Raw genomic sequence first — 27,533 nt, forward strand, 5'->3', positions numbered from 1 at the left:
CGTGGGTACCTAAATGACAAATACAGGGCTCGGGAGATATAAAGTGGGGGTCTATCCTTTATAAAGAGGGAGAGGCCCATCCGCGCACGTGTATTATTATGCCAGAAACGGTTGATTGCACTTTGTTAAGACAACTCTGCTGTCAAGACTTAGTTGCAGTCAAGATAAATTATCGATTAATGGGCAAAGAGGTTGAGACAATCGTCGTCTCGGCTTATTTCCCTTGCGACTTCATTCTCAATCCCCTACGAGGGAGTTTATGGAAGTTGTGAGATATGCTGAACCCATGTGATTAGATCTAATTGTGGAATGTGACTCAAATACCCAAAACACATTCTGAGGTAGCACGAAATGTAATTTCAGGGGCATAAACTCATAGAGTTCATTTTGTTATCTCACTTGGTTATACAGAACGTTGGCACCAGCCCGACTTTTGTGATCAGACAGGAAGTGATTGATATGGCATTATCTCACGATAAAATATCAGATAATATCACTGGTTAGAAAGTACTCAATCAAGATTCCCTGTCGGACCACCGCTATATAGAGTTGAGGCTTGCGGCCGAGACAATCTCGACCCCAGCAGACCGGAATCCTCGAAAAGGGTATTAGACACGATATGAGGATGTCACTAAAGAGGAAATCCGTGATGTTCCCAAAATCCGGACAATAACTGCGATTGAAGAAGCCACAAACTCATTGGGGCGAACTTTAATCGAGTGCTATAATAAGGTGTGCCCGGAACGTAGGAGAAGAGAGGGTAAGACAGTCCCTTGGTGGAACGCCAAACTCTCGAAACTCCGAAAAAACTTCCAGGAAACTTCATAACAAAGCTCTTAAAACTCAGTTGGAAGAAGATTGGGCTGCCTACCGAAAGCTGAGGAAGGAAGATAAAAAGAAAATTAGATCGTCTAAATTGGACTCTTGTAGAACCTTCTGCAGTGAACTGGAGGAACGGAAGTGTTCAGCGAGATTATGCAAGACCCTCCAAAGAGACCGGACGGCTAGGCTTGACTCACTTCTCAAACCAGATGGTACTTATACAGACTCAATATCAAAAGTGTACGATGTTCGCTTTTCAACACATTTCCCTGGTTCCAGGAATGTTGTTGGTCAAACTTCTATCGATCAATCTGATCATGTCGATATAATTACCAGCAGACGTGTTTGGTTCATTGCATTAGGATAGTTAACGAGGAAGCGATAAAGTTCGCCTTCTCGTCATTCGAAAACTTTAAGCCCCCAAGACCCGATGGCTTTTACCCAATCATGCTCAAGCATGGCGGAGAATAACTAATTAAGGTCCTAAAAAGAATCTTTACGGCATGTTTTGCGCACGCTTATGTTCCATTTTTTCGACCATATTTAGGAAGCTTTCAACGATATCGCTTCATAAGCACCCGAACATACGGAACTGCTATAAAACTTCGTATTTCCGCAATTGTGATGGTCCAGTGTGTTTTCAAGACGCGACGTGCCCTAATTATTGATTTACTATCCAAATTGATTTACTTAAAAAAACAACCTTTTAAACTTCCATGGCACACTTATCAACTTAAAAAACTCAAATAATCTGTTTTTAGCATCTAAGAATGAATCTATCTTTATAAATTACAAGCATTGCTTAAACAAATTCAACTGTTTAAATAAACTTTTATACAGGAACTATATTCTGCGGATTGAAGAGAATATTAAGTCTAATCCTAAGGTCTTTTGGCGATTTGTTAAATCTAAAAAGTCAAGCGCTCGAGTCCCTTCTGCGGTTCATTATTGCGACAAATTAGCGTCTAATCCTGTGGACGTAGCCAATTTGTTTGCCGATTTTTTCAAATCTAATTTCACTACGGATGATACGTACTCGTTTTCTCCTAGTCATGATAATCCATCTTCATCTTTGAGTTTTGGCTATTTAAACCTGGTTTTTTTGGACATTGAGAATGGGATTTTGGGTTTAAAACGTAATTTTTCTTAAAAATTGCCCGGCTATTGTCATTCCTCTCAAATTAGTTTTTAATAAACCTCTATCTTCGGGAGTTTTTATCAACAATTGAAAAATCAGAACTATCACCCCTACTTTCAAGAGTGACAAAAAGAATGATATGTCCAACTATAGGCCGATCTCGAAGCTTTCTATTATTTCCAAACTTTTCGAAGGAATTGTAAAAGAAAAAATGTACTTTGCTACTAAGAGCTTAATCTCGCCTAAACAGCATGGATATATCTCGGGTAGGTCTACAGTTTCCAACCTGGCTGCTTTTGGTGAATACTGCTTTGAAACTTTTGCTGAAGGTTTTGAAGTCGATTGTGTTTACACGGACTTTTCTAAAGCATTCGATAGAGTTTCTCATACAATTCTTTTAAGTGAATTAGCCTCGCTTGGTTTCCATTCCGCCACAAGGCAATATTTTAGGGTCTCTTCTCTTCGTTCTATTTATTAATGATATTTGTACCTGTTTTTCATTTGCCAACTTCCTTTTGTATGCTGATGATTTGAAAATATTTTCGGCCATTAGAAAAAATGAGGATGTTCCTATGTTGCAAACGGAAATTAATGCGCTCGTTCGCTGGTGCAGTAACTCTGGCATCCCTCTAAATAGTAAGAAATGTTTTGATGTCATCTTCGCTAAAACTCAAAAGGTTTTCCAGTCATCTTACAGCACTGATAATACTTTACTTCAGTCTGTTCATGAATTCAAAGATCTAGGGGTAATCTTTGACTTACATTTTTCTTTCAACAGTCACATTCTCTTTATTGCGTCCACTTCTTACTCAGTCTTAGGTTTTACTATATACGGCGTAATAGCTCGATGTTCTCGGACTCTTACACTCACAAATTACTTTTCACTTCCTTCGTTCGCTCTAGATTAGAATATGCAACTATTATCTGGAGGCCTTGCCACCAATTTGCTATTGAGAGAATTGAGCGTGTAGAGAAGGTGTTCCTTAAATATGCTCTCAGGTCGTTAAAACTCTCAAATCCTATCCCTTCCCATCATTCTCGTTTGATTTTATTGTAATTAACTTAAAGTCTCTAGAGAGTAGAAGGTCTATGCTATCACTGGCTTTTGTTTTTAGTGTAATTAAAGGAGAAGTGGACTGTTCATCCCTATTACGTTGCATTTACTTCCATATTCCTACTAGATCGTTACGCAATACTTATCCATTTCATCTTAAATTTCTTAACACGAATTATGCGCGTAATGCTCCTATTGCCAGCGCTTTAAGAGAATTCAATGAGATCTCGAGTTCTATTCCGCTTGACATTTCGGTTTCAAAGAATGAATTTTATAAATTTCTAAACCCTTTTTCTAATTTTTTTAATTATTATAATATAGTAAAATAGTAGTAATTTAAGGGGGTAGTATAGTATTTTTTTTTTTTTTCATTTTTTTTTTTTTTTTAAAATTATTCTATAACATCTTAAGATTATTGTGTGAAAGTTTGAAGTGCATTAGAGTAAAATTGACAAAGACACAAAGGATTAAGTATCTACCTCTCCAACCGGATTTCACGCTGTAAAAATCTTCACAAATCTTTAAACGCGTTTTTCTCACACTTGCCTTTTTTACGGTCGGTGTCCACTGTAGATTCATATCTACTGCACCGATTCTTTTCAAATTTGGTTTTTTTGTTTATTTACTTTATTCACGAGGTAATGACGTCGAGTTTTTTTTTTTTAAATTTTGTCATATTTTAAAACAACAAAGTTTTCAAGTTTTTTTTTATGAAAAATCGGTGTTTTGACTTCAAAGCGCTTTAAAAAATTTAAAAAAAAAAAAAAAAAAAAAAAATTCGACGTTGTTACCTGCGAAACTTTATTAGCTGATGAAATCAATTTGGCTTTTTGATTTTAGTTGATCCAGTAATGAGTTCTGAGGGACACCGCAATAAAACTTTTTTATGAGACGTCCGCGAAGATTCGCTGCCACCAACTCATTTCTTCATAAAAATCAATGAAAATTTCACACAATATTCTTTAAATATGACTTTATAATGATGTAATTTTAAAATTTTGAATAAATCAACTGTGTCGACAAAAAAAATTTCCAAAAATATGCTTGTTTTACACCGAATTAACCATACTACCCCCTTAAGCTCATATTAGATCTAAGTGGTCTGTGAAAACAATAATTATGTTTTAGACTTGTAATAAACGAAAACTGTTGAAGTCGATCAAGCGGTTTTCGACATATTTCATAGCAAAAGTTTGAATTCCGTCAAATTGACGGGTTCCGTATACCCAATGTTAACGTTCACGGCCTAGTATCTACAAGTATTCATATCGTATCTGCGCTTACTCAATGCGAAAATATTGCTAAGGGTTGGTGACAAATTCAGTGTTCATTTTTTTCTTTATTCGCTCCTCTCCGGAGCATAGGGCCTCGACAAGACTCATTCTTGCGTTAGTTTCGTTAATCTATTTCGTTTCTGACAAGGTGGGTGATTGGCCTGCCGCTACCAGTCCTAAATAGTGGGAATGCCCACCTGTCGTTGCTTGGGAACATAACATTCTTACTGCTTGGAGCGCCATCTGCGTTTCACATTTTTCTGCCAGAAGGATCGCACAGATGGACTGCTTCTTCTTGCTGGCGCCACTGATGAAATGAGTAACTGTTTGTTTTTTCCTCTGTATTTGCTTGTTTTAGCAGCCACAATGCAAATAATGCGTTGACTATTATGTGGGATTAAGGATAGAAAGGATGAGTTTTTGGGGTTGAGGAATGCTAGGTAGGTAATTTGGAAAACCGCAACCTCTGGGATGGCAGGCTAGTGTACTTACGCTAGACTACAGAGGCCGCTTATGGACATGAAATATTAAATGTTAAAGAGTTTTTTCTGTCGGTAAATCTCCGAGTGGATTTTTGCCTTAAAAAGTTCTAGCTCCTATTAGAAAGTTGTAAATTGTAGTATCCACCATTCCTTTTGTGAAAACTCATCAAGAAATTAAAAAAGAAATTAAGGATAAAATTAGAAAAACATCTAACCGTTGAAGAACTTTGACGCAGACTGATAAGAGGACAAAGAAGTATTCTCTTGATTTTAAAAATAATATTTTGATGCATATAAATACGTACAAACATCCAGATATATTTATGTCTCTATCTCGATTCTTTTATGCTGTTGCAAATAGCAGTTATGTGAAAAAAGTTATAATATTTCTTAATTTTTGATATTCCGCTGCATGTTCCCAGTGAAACGCCCTTCGATTTAGTTGTGATGAGAGATTTTTAATAAAGTGGAAAATCAATTACTACTCAATAAACAAAAGCCGCAAGACCCATCAAAATGTAACAAGAAAAAAAGCAAAGCACAAAAAAAAATAAATATTGCACGTCACTAATATCAACCACTTCGAAACATATCAAATCGACATAATCACTGAAGCGGAACCGAAAAATAGCACCACCAATGCACGCATAACCAAATCAGAGGCGTGCCCAGAAGCAAATACTTGGAAACACAAAAAACAAAACTAAACAAAAATTGGTGAAATTGGGTGGGGGCCCTAAATTATTTGGTTAATATTACTCTTTCGCTTCGTATCGACGCACAGCTGTTAAAATGTTCATAATTACGGTCGTTAGGTTGCTACTAATTGCGCTGAACCTCTTCCCCAGCCGCTATACAAATCGGAAAGTGATGTTCCTCATCTATCTAACAAATCTGGTGACACATGGTGAGTAGCCGTTCATGTAATGTCATATCAAATATAAATTTTTTTCATTTGAATTTCTTTCCGTTCGAGAGTTGGCTAGTTTAGTTTTATGCTTCGGCGCTAATTGCATGGGTAATTAAAAAGCAACATTTTTTTTTCGGAATAAAGGAGCACTTTTCGAATATGATTGGTGAGTGAAGTCATTTTTCAAAGCTATGATATACAAACGTGCTGTAATTAGTGAGTGTTGTCTAATGGGCGAAAAAGTTGAAAGCTAATTTTTGCTAAATTCGAAAAACAGTCATACCTTATTTGATACAGTCACAATTTTTTTTTTGTAAAGTGTTCTATATTTAATATTATAATATTTTGGGAAAATGGGAAAACAGAGTATGAGATATTTTATTTATTTTGTTTTATTTCATTTTCCGACATAAAATAGAAAAAACGTTCCACTCTTTTCATTGTAATGCAAAAAAAACAGACATACAGAGAATTCACGCCACAGCTCAAATGATACATTTAAAAAGGGCAAAAATTCATTTCTAATTTTTAAAACTTGAAGGTAGTTAATACTTTGTTGGATATCCTTTATTGTTACTTACAGCTTGAAGTCTACGTGGCATGGAATCAATCACTTGTTTTGTGTATTCTAGACTAATTTACTTACTTACTTACTTAAGTGGCCATAACAACCCGTTACCGAGTTACGGCCGACCTCACTAGCTCTCTCCAGGCGCCTCTGCTCCGCGCGCGCCTTCTCCAATTCTGTGCACCAAGCGAGCATAGGGTTTCCTCCTGGTCTTTCCACCAGAGTAATCGTCTTCCTCTGCGTCGGCTCCCTTGGACTTCGGCCTCGAACACCTTCTTTGCTGGACCTTCTTCATCTATACGCACGACATGCCCTAGCCAATGTGGCGATGCGTTGAACTACGTCAATGTCAGCGTAGAGCTCATACAGCTCGTGGTTCATTCTTGAACGGTAGTCTTCGCCAACGCGCTCAGGACCGAAGATCTTACGAAGAACTTTTCTCTCGAGCCCCCCAAGAGCGGCTGCATCGCTTTGTGACACTACCCATGCCTCTGCGCCATAAAGGAACACGTGTATGATGAGCTTCTTGTAAAGTGTCAGTTTGGTCATGCGAGAGAGGGCTCGACTACTCAATTACTTACTTAGCCCATAGTAACACCTATTAGCTAGAGTGATTCTCCGTTTGATCTCCAGGCTGATATCGTTGTTGCTGTTAACGGCGGTAAATAAATTCTGGCACAACTTCGAAGGTATACCTAGTTGTCCGCAATGACGTGCGTTCCCACACGCCTTGTGTTCCACGTTGTAGACAGCATATACTTCGTTTTACCCTCGTTCACCGCCAGACCCACTCGTGATGATTCCTTTTCGATAGCAGAAAACGCAGCGGTGACATCTCATTTACAGCGGCCGATAATGTCAATGTCATCGGCGTACGCAAGGATCTGGACATATTTGTAGAAAATAGTGCAATTACGATGAACACCTGCTTTTCGGAGCACCCTTTCCATCACGAAGTTGAAGAGGTTGCATGACAGTAGATCGCCTTGTCTGAAACCTTGAACGGTATTGAATGGCTCGGAGAGGTTATTTCCTACCTTGACGGAGCTGGTTGCGTTGCTCAACGTCATTCTGTAAAGCCGTATGAGCTTCGCTGGTATACCGAACTCAGACATGGTGGAGTACAGGCAATCCCTTATCGGGCTATCGAACGCATCTTTAAAGTCGACAAAGAGATGATGGGAGTCGACTTGTCTGGGTCATGGGTCTTTTCCAGGATTTAGCGTAATGTGAAAATCTGGTCGATGGTGGACTTACCACTTCTGAAGCCGCACTGATAAGGCCCGATCAGTGTGTTGGCAAACGGCTTAAGTCTTCCACATAGGACGCTAGACAGGACCTTGTAAGCGATGGTTAGAAGACTGATGCCCCGGTAGTTGGTGCAGATCGTCGGGTCACCCTTCTTCAGTACAGGACAAAGAACACTGAGATTCCAATCGTCGGGCATGCTTTCTACTAGCCATATTTTGCAGATGAGCTGATGCATGCTCCCTATCACCACATCGCCGCCAGTATTGAACAGCGCCAGCCGCTTTGTTATTCTTGAGCCGCTGAATGGCAACTCTAACTTCGTCATGACTACGTGGTGGAACGTCCAAATTATCGTCGATTGGTGGTATCGGGTCATCTTCTACTGTGGCGGAATTGTGTGCATCATCGCCAGCAAATAAATTGCAGAAGTGTTCCCTCCACATGCCCATAACCAGATTTTCGTTTTTATCTCTGCAGGCTGATGTTTCGGTCTTGAAACCTTCTGTCAGACGCTTGACTTGTTGATAGAATTTTCGAGCATCATTCCTGCCCCTGTACTTCTGTAGCAGGTCACGCTCACGCTTCTCCTATTCTCGTTTCTTGCGTCTGAAGAGGCGCCTCTCTTCCGATCTCTTTTCCCTGTAGTTATATCGTATTTGTAAGCTGAGTTCTTTCTAGACTAATTTGCTTTACTCTTTTTAAGCTCAGAGTTGTTAAGGACGTGACGTCATAGTTTCTTATATTTGTTTAAGAAACTGATCAAAAATTTTAGTTTTAAATCCGATTTTCATACTACGTGAAAAGTTTCATAACACCAGCACCTTAATGCCTTTCCTCTGACGCGAACAAATTTTGTTTTTAATTTTTTGCTGCGTGTCAAATTTTTATTCTATTCTAATATATATAAAAACGTTCGAGTACTTTTTTAACATTTTTAAAGCAATACATACTTAGTGGCCGTTACCAGCACTCGTTTCCTCTAACCTCCCCTAAAATGGTTGGTAAATCGTATATCGGTAACACTGCTGCTTGACTTGCCGCAACAAATCAGTGACGCAATTTAGGTGTTGATCACTCGGCCAAAACACCCGGTCGTGATTCAACCAATCCTGTAGACCATTACTTGAGTGCACCACATTTTAATAGGATATTTAGTACTATAACTGAAGCTAGGCATTAGTTAGTTGACAATTTGAAAAACTGCTTACGGCTCTTTACTGGCTCAAACCTTGACGCTATAGTTGGCTTTGGTGCCTACTGTAAGAAGCCAAAAGTAAGCGTTTCTGCTTCTCTTCCCAATCACTGTAGCGTATCTCGAGCTGAAATTTTAGCCATTAATGAGGTAGGTAACTGTTTGGCTAGGAAAAAATGTGACGTGACTACTGACATGACTTTAGAGAAGTCTAAATTTATTCTGATAGCCAAGCGGTGGGGTTGTCACCAATTCCATCATTGCTTGGAATGCTCGGAATATTTCCGAATCCATTTAATATGGATGCTAGGGAAATTCTAAAACAGACAAATTAGCAAGAGAGGGCACTACCAATCTCCTCTCTCTTGGTATGGAGATTGTAGGTACATATACCCTTCTCCATCTACAAACTGCGTGGTGTAAGTAGCGTTGTCACTTCGTTGTAATGCTACACAAAGAATTTGTGTGACTTTAATCGGTCAAGGAAAAACGTATTCCATGTTAGTTGCTTTGATCACCGACCACTTCTTCCTAGGTCGAACTGGTCAAAGATTGAATGTACCTCATTTTGGCTACGTATTGTCGAAGCTGCAAGAATGTAGAGGAGGAAGATCCTTTCAGACATCTCTTTCACCGTACTGCGTGGCAGGCCATTTGGTTTAGATATTTTCCCTCATCGTTCTTGAATTATACAGATGACGTTAGAGATAAAAGTATCAGCCACATCAATAATATAAAGGCACTTTTGTCTGAAATTTTTGGTGAAACAAAACTCACGCGCACTCTTTATCATGACGCGCAGGTTCCTCGAAACTTGTCGATGTGCGGCAAAACAATGCCGACAGCGGCGAAGGAGACAGAAACTTATGGCTCAGAAGATGTTGAATGACATTAGTTATTACGTATAGCAAATAGATTTGAGTGCTTTGCGTGCGATAAGTTGTACCACCGCATATTATTATTTTAATAAGTCTTGATAGGTGATAGCGGCTTCCAAAAATTAATTTAGGAAAATAGAGAAAAGAATCGCCTTCGTTATTTAAGTAACAAAACCGATTAGCCACTTGACACTAATTCGAAAATACCCTACCTTCGGTAGGTGCCCTTGGATATGCAAAGTAGACTTATTATCTTTTTGTATCATCCAAATCGATTATTATTACGAAGGTTCCTTGCTGATGGTCTCTTTTGTCTTCAAGCTGAACATTTCGTAATGCCAGTTATGAGTGAACTCAGAAATCCTATATGCTTTCCAAGCGGATTCTGGCTGCATATAATATTTCCGATGCACTCACAGATCATATGGCTCATTCTGCTCCACCTGACTATGGAGATACTTCAAAAATCTGAAAACTAATCACCGTAAACCTAATTTATAGTTATCTGTATCGAGTAACAAGTGTAAAAAAGTCATGGACGTATACCTAAAGTCTGTTTCTGTTTATAGTTAAGGCTCAAAACTAAACAGATTTGCATATAGAAGGAGTCCCTCAGAAAAGCTATCATTTTTAAACGAAGTTATCTGAAATTCTTTGCAATGAAATTTGCTAATCTCTCATTCAATGTAGGAGTTTCATAAATGATATTTTCCAAAGGTGCATCATGAGCATGGTCTAGATGAAACTCCGGTGATGTTGCTTGTAGTAAATATAATAGTATAGTATGAGGGCGGGTCAATAAGTCCGTGACTTTTTGCATTTCCGACCTCTTTACTGAAAAATAAATACTGCTCCTGTCAACAAGCATCTGTCAGTTAACTCCTGTCAAAATTTGAACGTGCTGCTTTAGTTAGTTTGTGTTTTACAGCTACCTTTATCAGACTAGCTGTTTCGACAGGTTGGGTCCAGAGAGAGAGGGGTGTTAGATGAGTGGGTTTGATGGGGCATGTGAAAAGGTGGTTAGTGTCGTGTGGGTTGCCTTTACATGCCGGACATATGTTTAGTATGTCGAGGTGGATTCTGGATAAGAAGGAGTTTAACCTGCCACAGTATCCGGAACGTAATTGCGCCAAGGTTACGCGGGACTCTCAGGGAAGTTGAAACCCTTCGTCTGCGATTGGTGGTGGTTGGACTCCGATAACGACATTCGGGGTTGGGAGCTTAAAAAGGTGGTAAGGGTCTCCCGATGAGTGTCGTTTATGGCCTGTCTGTACACTGTCCGATCCAGTAGCTGTCTGTCTGTTTTGTCTTGGATCTCGTCCGCATAGTTGAGGAAATGCCTCCTGGTGTGCCTGGAAGGTGGCTTAGGCTCAAGAAGGCGTCTGCATGGGTGAGGCCTGCGGTAACACCCTAGCAGAAACTGTTTACTGAGCAACTTGTTATGCTCCTTAATAGGCAGCATTAAGGCCTCATCATGTAGATGTTGTATAGGTGACATCAGAAGACATCCTGTCGCAGTCCTTATTACAGTGTTTTGCCAGGTCTGGAGCTTCGTCCACTGCGAATCACTGGTTCCAGGCGACCAGACAGGCGCAGCATAGTTTAGAACTGGTCGGCCTATTACCTTGAAAGTCGACAGCAACATTTTCTTGTCCTTGCCCCAAGTGCTGCTTTTTACGAAACACCTGTCCCCAGGCTCTCACCGCCATGGTTTCCGAAGAGTGCATAGCACCACCACTGCACTCACCGTCATTAACACCCAGGTAAACCGCTAGCTCATCCAAAACCGTCCCTGCCAGAAGACTGTCCTAGTAGCGTTGGATCTAAAAAATGCTTTCAATACAGTCAGCCACGCCACGCTACTAGATGACATTTCACAGTCGACACTCCCGCCAGGGCTGAAGAGGTGGACCGCGAACTACCTGAGTGGTCGTCATTCGTCGGTGATATTTCGAGACCAAACATCTAAACAGTGCAAAATAAAGCAAGGAGTACCGCAGGGTAGTGTCCTTTCACTCTTGCTTTTCAATATCTATAGTATATTTCCCCCAGCCACCAGAGCGAGTCTTCCTGGTCTCATACGCCGACGACTGCACGATAATGGCGTGGGGCAATGATATAGCTGTCCTATGCTTCAAAGTAAACGACTTCCTCGCCCGTCTTTCTCGCTTCTTCACTGCGAGATCTTACAACTTTCCCCCACTAAATCCACGGCGACCCTTTTCACCACCTGGATAAAGGAGGTCAATCTACAACTTAAGGTAAAAGTCGATGACGCACCAATTCCGACGGCTAACAACCCAAAATACTGGAAATTACCTTTGACAGCTTGCTCTCCTTCTTAGCGCATACATTTGAATATATATGTTTATATCTCTTGTGGTGAGAACTCCACTCCATGATAGCAAGAATTTCAGCTTGAAATGCACTACAGTGATCCAGTAGCCGGAATGAGATGTTGGCATTCATTTCCTCAGAGTGAAGGCCTCCGCCTACTTGTTCATTTAGCTTGGAACCATCAGTATAGATACTGATTCCACTTCTATTGTCCATTACCCCATTGTCCCAATCTTTTCTCGTTGGGAAAGTTTTACCACAACAAGGATGTGTTTAAATGCAGCTCTACTGAGCTATAAAAGTCTGTCGTTTGATGTTAGAAGTACGTGACCCCTCCTGTTAGTGATTAGGTTAGAAGATTCTCTTAACTTAAGTGCCGATTTCGCCGCCAGCTGCTTGCTATAGGTCTCAATATAGCAGTGCCATATGACAATCATCGCTGCCGTGGGCGTAGTCTTTAATGCCCCACTTTTGCAGAAACTAGCACCTCTTTGAATAGTTATATATGGACTTAATATATTTTTCGAAACACGAGTATATAATTACTAATCAGATTTTTTTAAGATAAGCAAGCATTCAAAAATTTCTGAATAGCTTTTATTCTTACTTACAATAACATAATTTGAGTATCCCAAGAATAGTGCTGTTGTTGTTGTATCAGCATAAACACTGCCCATACATATACGCGGAATGCTGCTAAAGTGACAGTCCTTGGCCGGATATAAATTCGGGCCGTTCCGATTATGTAGAACTGACTGTCGTGGGCACGCAGAAATATTACTCATACGACGTGTTGCTCCGTTGTAGCCTCTCTATTATTTTTAATTTAATTACAAACTCTCCTTAGAGTATAAATAAAGTTCTTTTAATTTAAATATATGAAGCCGCTTACCTACATTGACACATTTATGCATGCAAGCAAATTTTGATTTCTTGCAGTGATGATGGATGAACCACGATTCGCGCAGCCGATACCAAATGTAACAGTTGCTGTTGGCCGAGACGCCAATTTGCCATGTGTAGTAGAACATTTGGGTGGATACAAGGTAAATAGAAATATATTTCTGTGTTATTGTTATTGCGATTTAGTTCCACTGTTATTGCATAGAAATATTTTCAATATTTCACAATGCGCAGGTTGCCTGGATTCACATCGACCGTCAAATGATACTCACCATTCATAGGCACGTCATCTCGCGTATACCGCGCTACAGCATCACCTATGACAATAGCAATACGTGGTTGTTGCATGTGAATCAAGCGCATCAGGATGACCGTGGCTATTATATGTGCCAAGTAAATACGAATCCAATGATTAGCCAAGTTGGCTATTTGCAGGTTGTGGGTGAGTTAAGTGAATGTGTGAAAATAGTAAAAAATTAGTAAATTTAAAACTCTATTTCCCACTTTTTGTTTTGTAGTACCACCGAATATACTCGATATTGAGAGTACACCCTCCTCAGTGGCTGTGCGTGAAAATCAAAATATTAATATGACTTGTCGTGCCGATGGCTTTCCAACACCGAAAATCATTTGGCGACGCGAAGATGGCGAAGAAATCGCCGTCGAAAAGAAGAAGAAAGGTAGATACAATACAATTACTTATATATAGTCGTAGATGTAGGTAGTTATGTGATGAATATATTACTTTGAGCACACACTGTTTTATAACTGGAATTTATTTCTCCTTTCCCATTACAATTACAGTTTTAGTTTACGATGGCGAAGTGTTGCCATTAACGAAAGTGAGCCGCAATGAGATGGGTGCTTACCTCTGTATTGCCACTAATGGCGTACCGCCGTCAGTGTCGAAAAGAATTATACTGGATGTTGAATGTAAGTATGACGAGGGTGGTTTTGTACAAATTCGTTTCGGTAGATACACTTAGCAGAAGCGGGGAAGTGCTTATGAGCTTTGTCATGGCACAAGTAAATGCTTTAGGTTTAAGTATTTCTAAAAACAAATATATTTATATTTTTCTATTTAAGTCAATATATTATATATTAGTTGATACGCCGAATAAACTACCAACAACCTGCGGACATATCCACAAACTACTTGCCTTACATTAAAGCTACAACAAACACTGCTACCCGAAAAACTGTTCGGAAAAAAGTAGGCTTTAATAGTGATTTTGTAACTATAAACCCCAAGGCGCATTCTTTAAAGGTTGTGACACTAGACCAACAACATTATTTTATACATTTGATTATCAAAGAAAAGTATTGTCGAAGTAGAGAACAAAGAAGAAATTCGCTTCATTCTGGACTGACAGCCACATGGACACGGCGAAAGAAAAAAAACCAAATCAGCTGATTTACCGATACCACCTTTAATAGATTCGCCTTGATAAAATCTGAAATACTCTTCTTTTTTAACTGTATAAAAGCTATCACAGTTTTTGCACACAATTTTAATTCAATTTATGTAATGAACAAAAAACTGGAATGAAATACGAATCGAAAAAATTAATTGAACGTAACAACTTTAAAATCAAGCCCCAAACACAACGAGATCAAGCATTCGACTTGATATGAACCTATATTAATATTGACTTATACATATTTATATTTAAATTGTGCCTGCGCGATTAAGTTCTGCGGCTCGAATGATCCTCTCCAACATTAGGTTAAAGAAGTCACACGACAGCGAGTCACCCTGTCTGAAACCTCGTTTGGTATCAAACGGCTCGGAGAGGTCCTTCCCGATTCTGACGGCGCTGCTGGTGTTGAGCAACGTCATTTTGCATAGCCGTATTAGTTTTGCGGGGATACCAAATTGAGACATCGCGGCATACAGGTAACTCCTTTTCGTACAATCGAATGCAGCTTTAAGGTCGACGAAAAGATGGTGTGTGTCGATTCTCCTTTCATGGGTCTTTTCCAAGATTTGGCGTATTGTGAATACTTGGTCAATGGTAGACTTACCAGGTATGAAGCCACACTGATAAGGTCTAATCAGTAGGTTGACGGTCGGCCTCAGCCTTTCACACAATACGCTCGCTAGAACCTTATAGGCGATATTTAGAAGACTAATCCCGCGGTAATTGGCACAGATTACAGGATCGCCCTTCTTATGGATTGGGCAGAGCACACTTAAATTCCGGCAGGCTTGCTTTCATCCGACCATATTTTGCATAGAATCTGATGCATGCACCTTACCAGCTCCTCGCCGCCATGTTTGAATAGCTCAGCCGGCAGTCCGTCGGCGCCCGCGGCTTTGTTCTTCCTTAGCCGCGTTATCGCTATTCTCACCTCGTCATGGGCGAGTAGTGGAACGACAATTCCGTCGTCAACAATTGGGGTATCGGAATCTTCATATTATCTGTGACATGCGCATCGATCACTGTTTAACAGGCTCGAGAAGTGTTCCCTCCCTAATTTAAGATTACTCTGTATGTCAGTCACCAGTTCGCCGTCTTTGTTCTTACAGGAAAACGTCCCGGGAGAATTTTAGAGCATTGTTCCTATTGGCCTCGCACTCACGTATTTCGGCCTGTCGGTTCTTCTTTCGTATATTACGTCTCTCTTCCTTTTTTAGCTCTTTGTAGCGATCCCACATGGCTCGCGTTGCGTGCGATCGCAGCGTGACTCTATAGGCGGCATCTTTTCTTTCTGCGGCAGCATGAGATTCCTCGTCGTACTAACAGTTTTTTCCGGGCTCGCCGGAAACCGATTCCTTCCTCGGCGGAGGTACGTAGAGAAAGAGAAATGTTGCTCCATTGCTCGTGCATGCTGGTTTAATGGGCAGTACTCTCTGAGAGCAGGAGTGAGAGTCGAGTGGCGAATCTTCTGGCTGTATGTTGTGATTGCAGCTTTTCGATGTTGAACATTCTGTGCGTTGATAGATGTACGTTTTGTGCTGCACAGAGGCGTGCGCGTAGTTTGGCTTGATTCGAGTCGATGTTGGGTCCTCCGATCGTACGTACATCTAAAACTCTGGAAGCGTGTCTTCCATCTATCACAACATGATCGACCTGGTTTCGCATTTTCCAATTAGGAGACAGCCAGGTAGCTTGTTGTGTCTTTTCATGCTGGAATCTGGTGCTGCGGACTACCATGTTTTAGGCCCCGGCGATGTCGATCAGCCTCTGTCCGTTACCGGATGTTTCGTTATGCTGGCTGAATTTCCCGACTGTGGGACAAAAATTCCCCCCTTGCCCACCCTGGCTTTGAAATCGCCATGCACGATTTTTATGTCGTGGTGGAGGCGGCGCTCATAAGTACGTTTCAGGCACTCATAGTAGAAATCTTTGGTCGCATTGGTGGTCCTTCTCTTCTGTCGGGGAGTGGGCGCAAATTAGCGAGATGTTAGAAAAACGGGCTTTAATGCGGATTATTGCGAGACGCTCGTCCATTGGGGTGAACGACACTACTTGGCGATGAAGTCTCTCTCCCACAACAAATCCAATACCGAATTTACGCTTCTTTACATGGCGGCTGTGGTAGAAGTCGGGAGGTCCTATGGTTTTCTTGCCTTGCTCCCTTTATCGCATCTTTTGAATGGCAGTGGTGCCAACCTTTACTCTCACGAGGACATCAGCCATCCGGGCAAAGGCACCTTCCACATTAAGGGACCGGCCATTCCAGCTGTATGCCCTCAAATCGTAGTCCTTAGTTCGTTTGCAGGGGTAGTCATCTACACTGGAGTTCTCATCCGAGGCTTTGTTTGATTTGAATTCCGGGGAATTTTTAAGTGGTGGGTCCTAAACCCAGCGCACAGCCCGCTATCCAGCTGGAATGGGTGTTCGAAAGCAACCCGGAAGATACATAGGCTAATCCCGGGAGTTGTGAGCTGCTTGAACCATATGCAGAAGAATCCTCCTGGCCACTCGCAAGTGAATGACGATCAGTAACTTTCCCCACTGGCGTGGACTGCTACATATGGAAGCATCCTAAGAACTAATCTTATTTATTGAAAAAACTTGACTTTTGGAGGGATTTTCATATCGATCCAGCTAACGGAAGCATTATTATTTTCTCTAGTTAATTTGGCGGAAGTCTTAAAATATGAAACATTTTTTAATTCCAAGCGAAAAACTGTGCCGATTTTTGGTGAATGGTGCATCCTAATATACACAATTGGCTCGTACAATATTTGTTGGGTATTTGGCCGAGCTCCTTCAACGATTTATGATATGCATTTTGATATTATTTTACAAATAAAAAAGACTTACAGTTTTGTGCCACCTCCGAAAGTCGTAGTGGTATTTTCGTGGCTTGCAGTGGGTTGCGAAATCAGCTCTACCGCATGGTAGTCACGCACAAGCCTATGAAGCTACGTCAGCTTCCAATATGTCAAAACGCCAATATGTCAATCTGTCAATATACCAACATGTAAACTTTCTAACATTTTTTAAGCAATCAATCATGCCATGGCCGATCGAAGTGATACGAAGACAAGCAGTATTGAGAGTGTACTTGGTTGGTTGGTTTAATTGGTGATTCACTAAGCATCCAAATAGAGTTTTCGTACCATTTGTTTGCCACATTTTCGATACCAAGATGTTTACTCGAGTGTACTCATTGGCGTGTAATTTAAAACGAAGCAAACAAAATTCCTTGCTGAATAGAAACAATCTCTTACGACATCCCTCCAGCTGCTATAGAAATCAATATGCGGGCATCTAATCTAGTGGTTCTACGTCCATATTTCTCTTTGGTATACCCCGTGGGAGCCCAAGCATTTATTTTTGAGAGCCTTAGGCAGCTTCGTGCTGCTCATTGCTGAAATATGAGCCAAATGCTGTTAGAGATGCTGCAGGTGTTCAAGTTAATTCACCTGCTATTGCTATACTTTTCTCCTCGACGGCCACAGTGTATCATATTTCTCTTTGTTGGATCGTTAATTACCACTATGTTTCGGAACCCAGTATATATTAGATTAACGCTGGGATTTTGGGATGCCCCGATATTGTTGATCATATTTTGGCAATTTTTTTTCTTAGTTAGAAATTCTACTAATTTTTGAAAATTGTCATAATTTGGATGGCGAATTTGGCTACTGGCAATTTTAAATATATATATCTTTACGCATGGTTTGCATCGATGGGTAGTGAGACATGACCATCATCATCAAGTAGCGATTACAGCTCAGGGTGAGCCTTAGCTTCATCCACAATCCACTTCCAATCAGCGCAGTTCCTACCAATAGATCCTCACCTCCTTACTCGTAGTTTTTTCAGGTCGGCTATGACTTGGTCAAGCCAGGTTAACATTGAACGTCCTCGAGCTCAGGTCATTAGACAGTTCGTTGTTCAAAAGATTTTTGGGGGCGACTGCATTCCATGCGCACAGTCTGCCCTAACCATTGAAGCCTTTGGGATTTAATGTATTTCACGACGTCTTCTTCCTGGCATAAGTTCAGCAACTCATCGTTGTAGCATATTCGGTACGTTTCATTATTGCAGCGTATGGGCCAAACAACACTTCGGAGCCCTTTTCGTTCTAAAGACATTCCTTAGCATTTGATTTGTTCGGAACTGAGTTTTGAGCTTTATGGATAAACGCTAGTACTCGTCCAGAACTAGTAATAGGCCAGTTGGTGTAGTTTGCTTGGCAACCCTAAATATAGACATAGCTACCTGCTTACATATATATAAGTGTTTAGACATATTTAAATGCATCTTTTTAATAAATAATCATTTATTTTCAAATTTACCCTAATCTATTTTTCCTGCCTTCTTTTATTTTACTCTTAAAAGTTTCGCCCATGATTTGGGTACCCAATCAACTTGTCGGTGCGCCAGCTCGAACAGATGTCACAATTGACTGCCACACGGAAGCACATCCCAAGTAAGTTTTTAATACGCGTGTGTATGTAAGTGAATGTCTTGTTAGGCATACCAAATTAAATGTTTTCTGCAAAATTTAGCTTTACGCTAATAAGGCGAAATAATAAGGAAACTTTTAATTAAAATATATTTTGACACCAATTTTCTCCTTTATTTAAATTTTTGTATTCCATTAAATATTTATCAGGAAGGAGTAGAAATCATCACATAACTATTTAGCATATGTACTTGTGTAAACTACTAACAAAATAAACGAATATACGAAATTTCTCAATTTTCGCAAAAGCAATTGTAAGAAAAGAAATTTAGAAAAAAAAATAGTTTTTGCACAATTGGCAAGTGTAAATATAATCATACAATTATGTCCAAAAAATGTTTATCATTTGTTAATATACATTTTCTTTAACTTGGTACCGTTAAGTTAGGTTGACGTGGTTGCTCTGTGGCACACACTCAGGCTCATAGCCCATTGTGATGCCACGTGGGGAGCTTGTCACTATCTGTTCTAAAACCAGTGTGAGCTTTTCAGAAATTTTAGAATATCTCTGATTTCTGCAAAACTGAGATCTTCTAACTCATTAAAAAATTGTCTACCTAGAATAGTAAACCTACGTCTAGATAGAGAGGGACACTGGCACAGTAGGTGCAAGTTTATCGCTTCCTCTTCCTCATCAAGACAACTTCTACAGAAGTCATGTGTTCGCAAACCCATCCTACCTATTAGGTAGTGCCCCGTTAAGACTGAAAAAAATGTGCTAAGACTGAGCCTATTTTGGCTTAGCAGAGATTCTGTGCGTTTAGCATTCAGAGTCGGCCACAGTTGGCGTGCGATTCTGCAGGTGGTTTCATTACGTCATCTTTCAATCGCAGCCCTTACAATTTCCTGAAAGATAGATAACTTGTCTCTGTAGGTAGATAGCTAGGTGAAATGGTTGAAGTGCCAGTCTGGCACTCCTCAAGCGCCACTAAAGCGCCGTTTTGATACCATTATGAGACCTCCAACAGGTAGATATCTACAGCCACCCAGAGCTGTTGTTGTAATGGAGAAGATTGATGGGATTTAGGTTGGCGCACCGCCCCAGACTGTCGAAGAAAGGAGCTCCCAGTGACCTTAGTCGTCTCGCTGTCAAACTCGGACATATACAGTGAAAGTGTTCTACAGTCTTCTTCTCTGAAAGGTTCCCGCAGCTTCTGCAATGAGGGTTAAATGGTAGCCCTAGCTTTTCCGCGTGTGTGCCGATCATTAAGTGACCGGTGAACTCAGCTACGAGTGGAAATTGAATGACGAGGAGTCCAAAGAACTTTCTGAGTCCTTCGTATATCGCGTTGAGGCCAAAGGGTTGTTGAAATAGCACATGAAGAAATGGAGCTCCATCTTTTCTGCGCTTTCCTGAGAAATAATTTGTGCAGCTCCCCTTTAATAACTATCAGTGGGAGCCGGTGACCGGGTAGGAGGTCTCTAAGGCCAATTCAGTCCCCTTCCCGACAAGCACATCAGCAATTTCATTTCTCTTTTTGTGCCTATGTCCTGGATCCCAGATCAGAGAAATTTTATCTGCACAGCCAAGAGATTTGATCTCCTCCTTACAAATAGAGAGTCACTCTCAGTGTTCCGCTGTTAATTGTCGCATGCAGTTGTGTCGCTAGAGGTTCGTGAAATGCATGGTCTACGTATGTATGCCGCGCGACCGATTACGTAAGTATTTTAAAATAGGTTTTATGCTAATAGCTAGTTATACTTTGTAAAGAAAAGTGGACTTTTGGCATACTTTTTCATTTTACAATTTTGTGGAACTTTTCTGATAATATTTACATATGTATGCTACTCTGCTGAAATGACTTTGGACGAACAACTCTTGTCCTTCAGAGGGCGTTGTTCTTTTCGGCAGTATATTCCAAATAAACCTGCTAAGTATGGGCGGAAAGTTTTTGCACTTGAAGATGTTCATTACCCCTACACCTATAACTTAGAAATTTACGCCGGCCAACAACCCGAAGGTCCATTTCGGTTAAGCAACGAGAGATTTGATATCGTGATGAGAATGGTGCAACCTATTTCGAATAGACATATCAATATTACTATGGACAATTGGTTTTGCTCTCTGAAAATAGCAAAGCAATGATTTGATAATGGAATTACAATGGTTGCTACCGTTCGAAAAGATAAAGGAGAAGTTCCCCGAGAATTTAGAATATCTAGAGGCAATCCAATATGCTCCTCAAAATTTGGATTTCACTCTCCATATACTCTGGTTTCTTATATACTAAAAGCCAACAAAGTGATAATAGCCATGTCTACAATGCACAACGATACAGCGATTCATTCTGACACCGGAGATCAACGGAAGCCGCAAATAATAACATACTATAATCGCACTAAAAATGGCGTTGATCTGATTGACAAGATGTGTTCTCTTTATGACGCATCTAGGAATTCGAGAAGGTGGCCGCTGACTAAGTTCTATAATCTTGTAAACCTCAGTGCTCTCAACGCATGATGCATTTACACTGCAAACAGTAACTATGAATCTGTCAAAAGGCGTAATTTTCTCATAGACTTAGCCTTGTCTTGGATGAAACCACTGGCTCACCAAAGATTAACACTTACCACGCTACCTAGAACACTGACATTTAAAATAAAAGACTTCCTGGATCTTCCACAAGTTGTAACTCATCAAGGTCCAAAGCACAATAACTACGTCGGTCGTTGCTACGATTGTGGAAGGGCCCGTAATAAAAGCACCCGTAAAGTGTGTAACGCTTGCAATAAACGCATTTGTCCTGATCATTCCAAGGCTGTATGTTTGTCATGTTTGGAAAACAATTAAAACATCTCTATTACCTTCTTATTATTTTATATATATTTTATACTTTTGTGAAGTATCTTAATTTTTTGTTAAAAAATTAACTTTTGGTTTTTATTTATTTTATGTAAGAACAGAAAGTTTATTTATGCTATTTTTGATTAATATTAATAAATTAAACAATAACAAGAATATTTAAAATAAAAGCAACGGAAGAATTAAATATTTATCTTTTGTATTTTGAATTTTAAAATGGATTACATACATATGTAGACCGCGCGACCAATTACGTCAGTTTCAGGGGCGCGACTACTGTAGGGTTAAGAGCAGGTTTTAATGTTTCCTCCTAAACAGTATCAGATTCGTGTTTATTGTTTCAATTAATTAATCAAACATCTCTTGAATCATTCGCTTCAAATGTGTGGAACTCCATAAAACAAAATTTTTCATATACAAATTAATTAATTTGAGTTCTATGTGTGAGTAACTTTTTTATTAATTAAAAGTAAATTGATTTTTTGATGATTTTAAACTGAATTTTGGCCCGTAATTGGAGTAAATGAAGTGAGAAAGAGAAACAAGGATGACAGTAATTGTTTGTGTTTGCTATTTTATAACAAAAATGCTGCCAAAAACTTTGTACTTTGAATTACATCTGAGTATATGTACATGTTTAAAGTTGAAACAATACAACACTCCAAATGTTACACTTACATACAAATACATATGCATCTGAACAACACTCGCACGTGTATGTATGTGTATGCGTGTGTATGCATGAACACAAATCTTGAAGCTAACGAAATACCTTCTGACGTGCATATTTACCTATTATGCTCATTAAAATCGTTTTCTACCAACGTAATTTTGTTTGTTTTTATTCTTCTTCACAGAGCCATCATCTATTGGGTATATAATTCGGTTATGGTGTTGCCAAGCAAAAAATATAAAACGGATTACACAGAAAATTCATATCGGTAAGCTTCTACTCCAGATTTCTAGATGTGAATAAATTTTAAATATTTCTAAATATTAAAAACTTTTTATTAACATTTACCTTTGCTTTTATAACAATGGCAGTAGTTAGGTGAACTCGATTAATACATACGAGGTTGCTCAATAAGTTTTGCGGTTCAATAAGAAGAGTGAAATTTTATGGCGTGAAATACACTTTACTATTCCATTCAGTATAGTCCTTCTGAACATTAAGCGACTTTTCCAATTTCTAAATCCATGCTTGAAGTGAACATCTGGAAGGGCTGCAAAATACGCTGTTATTACCTCATCATTTGATGAAAAACGCCTTGCACGCATCATTTTTTTTTGGGTCTGCGCACAAATGGAAGTCTCCAGGGGCCAAATCTGTTCAACAGGGCGTATGCTCCAACAATTCGAACTTCAATTCATGGGTTTTAGCCATTGTCGAAATACTTTTGTGACGCGGTTCATGGTCCACATGAAAAAAAAATTTTCTTCTTTGTCAAACTGGGTCACTTTTGACGAATTTTTTCCTTTAACTGATCCAAAAAGTTAGAATAATATTCAAAATTTATTATTAAACCAGTTTGCAAGTAATTCACAAACAAAATTTCTCTCGCCTGCCAAAATACTGATGCTAAAACCTCCATGGCCGATCTCCGGACATGAAGTCGTTTGGGAGTCGAATAACCAGGTTCACACCACTCTTTAGCCGCTTGTTTTGATTTAGGATCGTGTTGATAGAGCTCAAGTCTCATCCATAGTGATTAATTGATGCACAAACTTCACTTTATCCTCTCGAAAACGCTCCAAATGTTGGTTGAGAAATTCGCATTCGAATGTGTTTTTTTGCCATTGTTAGCGAATGCGGCACCCGTCGGGCACACAACTGTCTGAAACCCAACACTTCAGTTAAAATATTGCTTACACTCTTCTCATTCGATGACTTTCCAATACAAGATATCTTTTATTTTTTCTACGGTTTCTGGTGTTGCTGTTTTTGGCCGCCCTTGGCGTGAATCGTTTTCTAGGCTTGTACGACCACGTTTAAATTTAGCATTCCATCTTTCTACCAATTGATGGCTAGAAGAAGTACGCGATTTTCAACATTCGTTCATAAATTTCCGTTTCTTTTAAACCTTCCAAAAATAAAAATTCTATCAACGCACGATACTTAATTTTTTCCGTTGTGACACGTCGATACTAAATCGCTTGTAAACAAAGAATGAACTGACAGACTGAAAAGAAAAATTGCATAATTTTCATATGAAGAGTGAATACAAAAAAATATTTGCTAGTAGCTCTTTCTTACCGAACCGCAAAGCTTCTAGAACAACCTAGTATGTATTAAGTACGTTCGCTGTAGCTATCAAACTCGAAATAGATTCCACATGGCCACATTTTATTCAAAAAATACGAAATCATAGCTTTTGTTACTTATTTATTTAAGGAGTTAATTAAAGGGGATTATCTAAAAACAAAATAAAACCAAAATTGCAGTTATAAATGATACAGGTTGGTTGAAAAGCTTGAAAGCAAAAACTAAATAACGCGAATTTTTTAACTAACTTAGTTCTTTCGTTCAATGCAATCGCCCTTAAATTGCGTACATTTACAAAGAACGTTGAAGTTCTTCCAGTTAGCCTGGAATTGTATACCATTTTTGTAATGTTAAATACATTTTTTTGAAAGTTCTGCAAAACACTGGTGCACAATGCTTTTGCTGATTTCCTAACTAGTGTGATACTAGGTTAGGTTTGGCAGCCGCATCGCATATAGAGACAACGATCCCACTTAGACCACGAAATGGGTCCGTTGTGAGCCACGGGGGCTGGGTTACATTTCCCTCTCCATATTGAACCATCCTGAGCTTTTGACAAAGCGTAAAAGGTTGTTGATACCTAAAGTGTATAGATTATCTATATTCGTTAAGAAGTAGGATTTTAAAAATCGGTTCCTGCTTCTGGCTAGAGCTGGGCATGTGCAAAAAAGGTGTTGAATTGTTTCCAACTCCTCCTCATTTCTGCAGCTACGACAGAAATCATGCGTGTAAACGCCTAATCTTCTTGCATTATTTCCTATGAGACAATGTCCTGTGAGGGCCCCTACTAAGGTCCCGATTTGAAGTCTACTCAGTTTTATAATACTCTTTAACAGACGTAAATGTAGCCTTGGCCATGTTTTCCTAGCAATTTCAATGGTGTTAACACTAACTCATCTTTGATTTGCAGAACTGATTAGTGCGTCCTTAATCAGAAGCTCACAAGTTGCGAGAGGTATCTCCATAAAATTATTTATGTCTGGTATACAGATACCTTCTCTTGCAAGTTGGTCTGTCCTACAGTTCCCTGGTATGTCTCTGTGGCCTGGGACCCAGCATAAGATTGTACGATACTACTTGGCCATCTCACTTAGAGATTGACGACAAGGTAAGACACTCCTTGATGTTGTTTGGAATGCATCCAGGGCTCGTAGGGCAGCTTGGCTGTCTGATAGAATGCAGATATCCGTTGATGATATTCTGTTTATCTTTAACCATTTTAAGGCTTCATGAATAGCGTTTATTTCCACTTGAAAAACACTACAGTGATCCGGTAGTTTAGAGGATTCACTAATAGAAAGCTCTTCGCAAAATAACCCTGATCCTACACCGGTGTCCATTTTAGATCCATCCGTGTAGATCTTAACGGGTGTGTTGGGTGTTGGATCTTCTTCAAGCCATTCCAGTCTAGAAGGGATTTTCATTAGGGAATTCCTTTCGCAGCAAAGAATGGTTATCACCCACCACAGTCACTGGGTATATCCGTGCAGGAGTCTAAGATGATTGAATGCTCATGTGAGACAGTCCTCCACTGTGAGCTCGCTTTGAGCCTTAAAGCGGAGCAGGCCGCTGAGTATTTGCAGAAGAGATCTGGGGTGACAGATGTAGTATGATGTCCAAAGCCATGGATGGCGTGGTTTTCATGACGCCACATATTGCTAATTCCGCTGATCTCTGCACCTTATTCAATAAATTAGAATAGGTTTCTTTCTGCATAGCACACCACCAGACAACATTTCCATATAGAAGAATGGGTCTGAAGACAGTAGTGTAAAGCCAATGAGCTACCGTAGGTTTAATTCCCCAGGTCTTACCTAAAGCTCTTTTACAGGCATAAAAAGCTAGGTTCGCTTTCCTGACTCTTTCAAAGATGTTTGTCAGTCAGTTTCCTATCTGTGTTTAGTCCCAAGTACTTGGTTTCTTCCGAAATCACAAGACCTTCCTCTTGAGCATAATTGGACTTAGCTGAGGGATTCTGTGTTTCCTAGTGAACAATATGAGTTGTATTTTGTCTGGGTTGACTCCTAGACCACACTTTTCTGCCCACCTAGAAAGTATATCTAGAGCATTTTGTATTAGGTATCTCAATGTAGATACAAATTTACCAGCGACAGCAATAGCAACATTATCGGCGTAAGCTAACACCTTACAGCCCACCGATTCCAGCATTAACATAAGTTTATTTACAACTGCGTTCCATAAAAACGGTGAGAGGACTCCACCTTGCGGTGTACCTCTACTTACCAATCTCCTGAGCACCGATTCTCCTAGTTTCGCTTCAATGATTCTACTATTTAGCATTTTGCTAATGAAGCCTACCCAGCCCGGTTCTACCCCAAGATCAGTAAGTGCTGCAGTAATTTTGCCACAGTGCCCGCCCAACTATTATCCATTTTCTTAAGGGTTCAAGTATATAAAAATATTTTAGGCTTAGTTAAACTCACATCTTCACAAACAATATTATGCACTCGTTACAGCATGCCAGGAAGTGATCGACAGAACTGGTTTCAGCTATCTCCAGTTTAGAGGTGGGTGTCCCCTTGACCGTTGTTAAAGGGAAACTGCACAATTTCTTTCTTATAAAAATGCTGATGGAGTTCTATCTTATCGTATTCAATCTCAAGCAGGACATTTAAAGTGCCGTCATTCATTTTCCAAACTCATAGCGGTATTCACCGGTTACTGGGTGATCGGAAGTCATACGTAGGTAGAAACTTGGACTTCCATACAACCCCAGTTGCAAAAGCTGTGAGAATCCTGCAAAGAAATACACTGTTGACAACTTTATTTGTAAATGTCCAGGTTTGTCCGCTAGACGTTTGAGGTTTCTTAAGTTGCTTTTCGGGCATGCTCTGAGTCAGTTCTCCAGCCTATATCTCATACCTCTCTTTCACTACATCAACAGCACTGGATGGCTGTAAATGGCTTTTCTTCCTTTAAGTTTTGTAATTTTTCACAGGTACTGAACTCTAGCGCTCGGGTGAGCTTCTGAGGTTGACAAAATATCAGCTCTCGAATCTCGTGAGTTTTCTCACAGGTCACTATGCGCGAAGAATGCATGGTGTGAGATTCGGAATTACCTCAAGTCGTTTTTGCGATGGATGTAGGGAGGATGAGATGGAATTATCTCAGCACCTTCTCCTTAGCTGCCCTGCTCTGGCGGCGCTAAGATCCAGACATCTTGGCTCTTATTTCTTTGCTACGCTTGCTGATATAGCTGGCGTTGGCATTCAAAATCTGATGAGTTTCATCAGCAGCGCAAAGCGGTTGACGCAGCAGAGTCATCACTCGTAGTTCACACACTCTAAACCCACCCTCCTAACCATCCCAGTATTTATCATAATTTCCTTCACAACTTTCCTTTATCAATTGGACAAATTTTTGTATATCATATTTCTCCAAAAATAATAGCAGATTATCTGTAAAACTAAATTCCTTTTGTAAGTCTTTACTTAAACTAAATAAGAAATGATTACAGTAAAACTATTCAAGAATAAGTTTTAGAATATTTCTTGGGGAATACAATCTTCCTCTGCTCAGAGACAAGAAGGTACTTCGGTCTTATCCCGCTGGTCATCTCATATAAAAAAGGAGGGAGAGCGGAAGGTTTGCAATCTGCAAAAGGAAGCACTAGATGTACTCGTATGTACTTCTAGAAGGAGTTTCAGGTTCTGGGTTGCTTGAATTCAATTGAGCGAACAACCTTCAAATCTTTATAGAACTTAGCCTA

At 39.8% G+C, this 27,533-nt stretch overlaps 1 protein-coding gene across 1 annotated transcript in view; it reads left to right on the forward strand.

Annotated features, from left to right (window-relative positions):
- Positions 1–5,199: 5,199 nt before the first annotated feature.
- LOC128861201 (lachesin) overlaps positions 5,200–27,533 on the forward strand; it is a 41,038-nt gene continuing 18,704 nt past the window's right edge. The window contains exons 1-7 of the mRNA XM_054099155.1: positions 5,200–5,677; positions 12,846–12,952; positions 13,044–13,251; positions 13,328–13,489; positions 13,614–13,742; positions 18,611–18,701; positions 22,398–22,481. Coding sequence (XP_053955130.1) covers positions 5,563–5,677; positions 12,846–12,952; positions 13,044–13,251; positions 13,328–13,489; positions 13,614–13,742; positions 18,611–18,701; positions 22,398–22,481 — 896 coding nt within the window. The 5' untranslated portion in view covers positions 5,200–5,562. The remainder of the gene's footprint in view (positions 5,678–12,845; positions 12,953–13,043; positions 13,252–13,327; positions 13,490–13,613; positions 13,743–18,610; positions 18,702–22,397; positions 22,482–27,533) is intronic.

Source organism: Anastrepha ludens, chromosome 4, assembly GCF_028408465.1.
Source record: "Anastrepha ludens isolate Willacy chromosome 4, idAnaLude1.1, whole genome shotgun sequence".
NCBI lineage: Eukaryota > Metazoa > Arthropoda > Insecta > Diptera > Tephritidae > Anastrepha > Anastrepha ludens.